The 7,613-nt window shown below is 38.4% G+C and overlaps 1 protein-coding gene across 1 annotated transcript in view; it reads right to left on the bottom strand.

The window, feature by feature from the left end:
- The window catches only part of SP3 (Sp3 transcription factor), a gene marked incomplete at its 5' end in the record, with an annotated part of 22,409 nt that extends 15,611 nt beyond the window's left edge, over positions 1-6,798 (bottom strand). Inside the window, one exon of the mRNA XM_010136679.1 lies at positions 5,439-6,798. Within this exon, the coding sequence (XP_010134981.1) occupies positions 5,439-6,798 (1,360 nt within the window). The remainder of the gene's footprint in view (positions 1-5,438) is intronic.
- Positions 6,799-7,613: the final 815 nt, after the last annotated feature.

The raw sequence follows: 7,613 nt of genomic DNA, 5'->3' as shown, positions 1-7,613 counted from the left end.
ATTTTAAAAAAAAAAAAAAAAAAAAAGCATAAGTACCTGAAACAGGATAATATATTCTTTTCGGAACATCCTAAAGATATCTAAGATAACTCAGGCTAACCTCCTTAACCTTGAGGATCTAAGTTGCAGCACCAGACACTCAGCATACATGAGAGAATATTCACTTCAGAGTGATATACACACGAAGTTTCATCTCACCACCATGGACTGTAAGAAAATGAATTAGACTCCGAGCTGGTTTGGAGCACAGAGCAGGAAAGCACATGAACCACACACAGAGGAAGGATGCAACAATTCAATCTTTTCAAGAATTTATAGGAAAAAAATGCAATTCTATTCTGCAGGAGTAGATACTGTATTAACAAAAAAAAAAAAAACCAGACCAATTAAAGTTATGCAAACTTTTTACACTTGAAGTGAGATAATTTACTACATGCTGTTAAAAGCAAGATCGTGCAACACAACATGATCGTCTAATCCTTCCATAATTTATTAATTACCTTTGAAAATTATGAGAAAACGAGGACTATAATTTAAGCATGCTGAAAGCAAACTATTTACACAAGATTGGTACATGAATAGTTCCAATAGTTCCAATTCCTGGAACTAACTTAAATTTGTTAGTTTCCAATTTAAATTTTTATATCAAACAGCAGGGGAATTGTTTTTAACTATTCTGATTTTACAACACACAAACTAAATGCTTCAAATGTAAATGGGATAGCCCAAAAGAGATGTTGTCAGATGAAAATATTTACTTAACATCATTGTTTCAGTTTGCTTCATGAGTTTCATAAGACTTCTTTTAAAACTCAGACTCGATTTCATAGTAACACCATGTCCCCTCTCAAAACCTTGGTATAAAGAATGCCTTAGAAGTAAAAACTGCATAACAAAAAGTAAAATTAATAGCGTTAAAAAAATGCAACTTAAACTAAGTTGTCTAATACTGAACACCAGACAAAATTTATTAAGTTCTAGATGTCAGAAGAAAGCTATGCTTTAAGTAGCATTCAACACTTCATCAGAAGCATTAAAATATTGGAATAACCACCCTTGCAAGAAATACTCTATTTTTTTGTTTGTTTCTTTGGAGATTTAGGCTGTTTTACATAACAGATGTTAAACCAAAGCATCAGAAGATATCAGATGAAAGGTAAGCTGTCACTTGGGCAACTATTTCCTCTGAAAACTGTCAGCCAATTTTTGGCCAAATTTAGAATAGCTAAACTACTTCAGCATGATAAAGACTTTGGCTTCTGGCAGGAATGGAATGAAGTCCCCACTACAAATAGCCAACCACTCGCACTCTCTATCAACTGGTATAAGCTGATCAACAGGCCTGACTGTAAGCTTCAATGGCATCAGGCAGCTGAGTCCCTTAAGCACCTGCGTACACTCCTGCACAAGAGGAGGGGAGGAAGAAAGTTGTAGAAATGAAGACCACAGCTTTGCAGTGGCAATTTGAGTCAGCTCTTGAAAGGACCCCCTTTGACTTTATTCCAACTGTAGACCAACCTGAAAAACTGTTTGTAGAGGGTTTGTTTTTTTTTTTTCATTTTTAAATAGATCGATCTTCCATCTGTGTGTGTTTGGGTTGATAAGCAGCAAAGTCCCTTCTGAAGCCAATGATATCTTCTTTCAGGTCACTTGCTAGTTTCTTCAGATGCTACTGGAATAGTCAAAAGAAGCATCCAAAAAAATGCATCCAGTACCTTATAAAAAGCTAAGCAACCTAGATAAGACCTGGTAAAACTGCATTTTTTTTTCAGGAAATAACTAATCTAAAACTGTGATTTAGTACATTAATAAATTAGCTGTGGCCTTATTATAATTAGACTTTGATTAATCCTGTTAAGTCTCCTTTGTACAGACAACAGCCTGAGGGGGAAAAAAAAATCCAGTAACTTTAAAATTCTTCCAAATTTTTCCAAAAGGAATGTTACTTTATACAAAATGTTTAAAGAAATCTATAAACATGCTAATAAAAATAAATACCTTTCCGGAACAGGTGGCAAGTTGCTTAAGAGTAATGTGACCTGTGTGCGTAGTGGCTCTTTTTGTTACACACAATGAAGCATTCTCTTACAAACTACCAACAAAAGGAGTAGACTACTAGAAAGCTTTCTCATTTCGCTTCCTCTCAAGATCAGAAGATTGAAGCCAGAAAGAACTCAGGTAAGAAAGGTATCTCTTTGCCAGTGTTTAACACATAGATACTATCTGATACAGCTTTCTGTTCTGAAAAGCAATGCTGAAGAAACTTTCAGCTATGACTAACCCTTCCCTTCACCACCACAAGACAAGATTAAGCACAATGAGGAGGAATAGGAGCTCTAATAAACATTTTAAGATACAATAAGCTCGGCCAAGATGTTTCAGAACAAATTCAGTGCAAGGGAAGTCTCTGTACGTACCTCCTGGTAAAGCAGACATGGGTGTAGAAGCATAACTACTGGACATTTTTCAAAGAAAACTGTTCGTTTCCTGGACAAAGCTATTAGCTTTGTGTTAGGGTTCCAAAGACTTTCCATTATGTAAACAAAGTGTAGGACCTAGATAAAGACACTTTTTCCTCTCACACACTGATGAGAACAGTATAGATGTCCTTTGCTGCTTACCTGGGAAGCAAAGTTGGGAAGAACAGCTTTCACACACAATGGGCTGTAGCTACTAAAATCTAAAATCTAACTCACAGTTTTCACAGCTACACCACTAACAGAGCAATCTATGTTATTTGGACTTATTCTGACCCAAGACTAGGAATACGTTCTTTTTATTTTTGCCACAGGTAGAAAAGTTTTGCTAAATGAAAACAGAAAGTGCAGCCCAGCTGTATTTGTTACGGAAGGACGCGCACTATCTGGGGTGGGGAGAAAATACAGGGAAACCCTTCTTTTCTTGCTTCAAAGCTTGTTGGTAGTTTGCAGAAAAGAGGAATCAAGTAGCCTCTCACCCTTTAGCTTTAACTTCTCTCATTCTGCTGTCCCTTCCATGTACTTTCCTCTTTAAACTGTTCTTCCTCATTTGCAGATCAGAAGAGCAATAATTTTTTGACTGCAATTTTTCATAATTTCATTACCCGCTGTTAACTGTATATTTATTCTTCAACTTGAAGAAAGGATGCCATACCATATTGTAAGGGGTTAAAAATAAGAAAGGGAGAAACATCACTGAAAAATACTATCTCAGGCAACTTTGATGTAGACAAAATACCAGATGTATATGGAAAAGACACTGAAGGTCAATCAAGATAGTACAGTCTAACTCTGTTAGAAGCAGTTTCACATTGATCATTACTTTGGAAAAGTGAGTTTCTTGTAACAAAGGAAGAACCAAATAAATTCTCCCCAAATTTAGGACCTGGCAGTTTTAATACCTTTCACTCCATTTACTATTTCCTAGACAAGTAGGAAAAATGTCACTATAAATCTCCTCGCCATCTTTAATACAACCAGATGTTTATAGCTATTCACTTTGGGCAACAGCTTCTGCTATTCATCTGCTGTTTCTGCCTATTCAATCGCATTTCGTATATCCCATGTAACTCTCTCCCCTTTCCATGTGAAATCCTTCACATGAAAACACACGCAGAGAATGCTTGATGGAACCACCTTATGTTTTATTATGAACCACCACTAAAACTCTCTCAAAGACTGTCAATAGACAAACTAATACATATACCCCATAGCAGGCTCAACTTCTTTTTCATATGTATTTTCTTTTGGTTCCTCTCCCCTTTCCCTGTCTATCTTTCTTCTCAAGTTTCTGCCTTGGTATTCCACAAGCAACAACATTGGCTACATGATCCCATACTGAAATAAAAAAGTTCTCATCCTCCTTGTATTTTGTATTAGCCACAGGGCCCTTTTTCTAAGAGTTAGATTCTGACACATGAGTTTATCTGTATTATCATGCACCATGCAAGCTTTTTATTCCTAATGTCTATAACCCATGTCCTCATAGGTAATAAGGTGTGATGGAGACAAACCAAGACTTTCTGCGGTCACTGGAAACAGAAAATTTGAGCATCAAGATTACCCAGTAGATCAAATGCTATGAGAGCAGCACATTCATCTGTTTGGTGCTGCTGCCTACAAGTCAATGAAGAGCAGGCTCATCTACGTCCGGGTAACTTTGCCTTGCTAAATCCATAATACAGAAGTAGCTTCCAAAACAAATTTAACTAAAAAAGAAAAGCTAGCTCATTATTTTAAATTCAAATTTTAGACTCCAAAGGGAAGGTAAGCTTCCTGGCACAGAATATACCAATATCAGTAACTATAAAAATATTATAATCAGTAGGCTTTTGAAACAAACCCAATTCAGCAGCATCACCAGGCGTTTTTCATTTCACATTGCATTCTTCTCACACGTTTAGATAGGCATACAATGCATAATATTTATTTTTTTACTTAAACATCTATGCTTCAGTATGTTAAAAAAAACAGAGCCTTGAATCACATGATTATAGATAGTAAACCAGCAATTCCCAACTTTGTGCAGCAGTTCCCTCCCAGATTACCTCTACTGCTCACTCTGCCCCTCATAACTAGTCTGAGCATAACCCCGCAAGATTAAATGGCTTCTGGTAGAGCAAAGTGTCTTGAACCTCAATCATCTCATGTTCTTTCTTTTCCTTCTGAAATTTGGAATGCAAATGTATCCAATTTACCCAAAATAAACAGACATGTTTATTTTTTCTCACATTAAGAAACACTCATTTTAAGAAAATAGCCTTTCTTCTCTGCTTCCAGAGATAAAACACTGTGAAATTTCTCATTAACAATTGTACATTCTGAAACATAATGCAAATTAGAAGTACTGGAAATTCACATATGTTCTTAAGCATAGCCTCCATTTTGATATCTACATGCTTGTTTTACTTCTGCTTACAGGAGTTTTGTATATCGTAGTTACACTGATATTAAATCAGTAGGAAATTAATTTATCAAAACAATGGATGAATAACAGCACCTCAGGGGGTCTCAAAAACTGGTGGAAAAAAACTGTATCAACAGATATATTTGGATTTTCCATAAAAATTTCATCTATTCAGGACTGGGAAGAGTGGTGTATGCTAATGATACTGCTGCCTTAGGAGAGTGGTAGTTGATAGTCAGATTTTCTCCTTCTTCATTTAGAATGCAGAGCTTCTGCGTGGTAAGACTAACATGCACCAATAACCTTTGTATTAGAAGTGCTGTTAACTAAGTTGGGAGTTACAGGAGCTTATACTAAAAGAAGTGAAGTGGGACCACGTTCCACCATTACAGCAGTTTCTACTGGAACAGTAGTTTAAAATAAAATCTACCATCACTATGTTTAACCCGCTGTATTTTCAAGCTTCTGCAGCAAGGCAATAATGTTATGAGCATCACCATTTAAACCAACAACATGCAGTAATAAATTTTCTGCAAGAAGAGTAAAATAAATACCTGCAGGACTGCCAGCATTTTCTCCTTGATGCAGCTGAATACCAGCAGAATCTATAGAGTTTACTGTAACTGTCTGTAGATTTGGCAATTGAGCAGTGCTTAGACTAACTGGAGTTGACGTCAACGCCCCACCTGCTGCAACTTGACCAAGAGTGAGAGTCTGCACAGGGGTTAGAGTTATTTGTTGACCAGGTGCATTCTGAATTTGCAAGTTCTGCAAGTTCTGAACTCCTTGCACTTGAAACGTCTGCCAGGTTATCTGCCCAGAAGGGGTCACTGTTTGTGCCTGAATTAAAAAAGTTCCAGGATTCAGCTGCAATTGAAGATTTTGAAGAGCCTGTTGAGATATACTTTGACTTGCTTGCACACCGTGGATTGTCTGCTGCGCAATACCTTGTACAATCTGGGCTTGACTGGTTGGCTGCTGGGACTCTTGAAGCTGTATGTGTTGTACAATTGGCTGTGCTGTGGAGACCTGAATATTCTGAGCCTGTGTGTCATCAGAGACTGATGTCTGGATGTAATTTCCCTGAAGATCAGAACTATGAACTTGACCACTAGTTGTGGTCAAGTTGTTTGCATTTTGTTCCAATATACTTGAACTGTCTATGGTAACGGGCAATTGTGATGAAGATGATGTTGGCACAAATAAGTCATTATCAGTGGCGGTTTCTGTAATTTCAGGAGAAACTTGCTCACCAGTCCTTTCAGAAGTATCTGAACTATCCATGGCCTGTCCAGTATTTATCAAGTGCCCATCTGCATTAATGCCTGCTGTCATGGTTTGAGAACCACTGCCAAGTCCCAGAGAATCTAGATCAACACTATTGATGGGTACAAAAGTAATGTTCCCGGGCAGTCCAAGAGGGACGTTAGCAACTACTTGTTGGCCAGGGAAAGACGAACCCCCAATTGCAACGCCCTGAACCTGGACTTGACCAGACTGTGACAAGATATTCTGAATATTAGCTGAAGGTGTCCCAGAGGCAATGATGGTTTGATTGGAGCCAGGAATAATCTGAATTTGACCAGTTTCTTGATTTATACTGCTATTATCAGAAGAGGCTGCAAAGCCAAGTTGAACCTGCTGACCATCCGCTGTCTGGATCTGGGGTATTACTTGGTATTGTACGTTAGACACTGTACCATTCGACGAATCTGATCCTGGTGCAACAGAAAAGATTTGTTGATTTTGCAAACTCTGAATAGGAAGGACATACTGCCCACTTGAAGTTACTGTGGCAGCACCTGGAATCTGTACTATATTACCAGCTTCATCCTTTATAGCGGCAGGAGCTGCAGACAAGACCTCCCATCTATTTGGGGTTCCTGTTAATTGCACAGAAGCCAAATCCCCTGTCTGAATAAAAAGAAAAAAAGACAAAATTAAAACAAGAGATGTATGGTCTACATACTAGAACAGTCATGCAATTCAACACTAGAGATTGATACACTACTGGAAAACATGCAGTACAGCCCATATGAACAATAGCAACTGGATTAGAACTATGAAATACACATTTTGTAAGTGAGCTAATGCCTAAGTCAGGGTAACCAACCTGTGGGTCGTGAGCTGCATGTTGCTTGTGAGCAGGTCAAATGCAGCTCCTGTGCCATGGCTACGTCAGGTGACCAGCAGCAGGGTTATTCTGGTGTGAGGGCTGCTGGGTAATCCAAATCCCTGGCTGTGGGAAGAAGGGAGCTGGCAGGGGCTGCTGGAGCTGTCATCACCAGGTCACCCTGGGACTCAGCTACACTCTTTACCTAGCCCGGCACCTATCACACAGAAGTGGAGGAATTGCTGTGAGGCCAGTGTCACCTGCATCTCATGGAGCTCCACTTCATTTTGACCCTGTGTTATATGGTACAGATGTGCACATTGGGACTCTCAGCAGTATGGAGACTGTCAAGAGGTGACTTAGTTGGAAAGACTGGATAGCCTCAGTTTAAGTCACACATAATATAAAGTCCTAGGACTTATAAGCTTGTCTGAGTTACCATTTCACTAGGGAAGAAGGCCTCTAAACCAAGACTTTTACACTGAAGTCAGAGTTGGATCAGTCATTTGCATCCACTGGAGGGTGGAAAATAAATCTATCTTCATTAAGTTTGACCTTTCTTATTATTCCATGTTTCAGAACAGACCCCCAGACTGTTAAAGATTAAAGAACCTAA

Source organism: Buceros rhinoceros, unplaced genomic scaffold (assembly GCF_000710305.1).
Source record: "Buceros rhinoceros silvestris isolate BGI_N320 unplaced genomic scaffold, ASM71030v1 scaffold5605, whole genome shotgun sequence".
In the NCBI taxonomy this organism is placed as follows: domain Eukaryota; kingdom Metazoa; phylum Chordata; class Aves; order Bucerotiformes; family Bucerotidae; genus Buceros; species Buceros rhinoceros.
The sequence above is the reverse complement of the archived record's forward strand: the minus strand, read 5'-3'. Positions and strand labels throughout refer to the sequence as shown.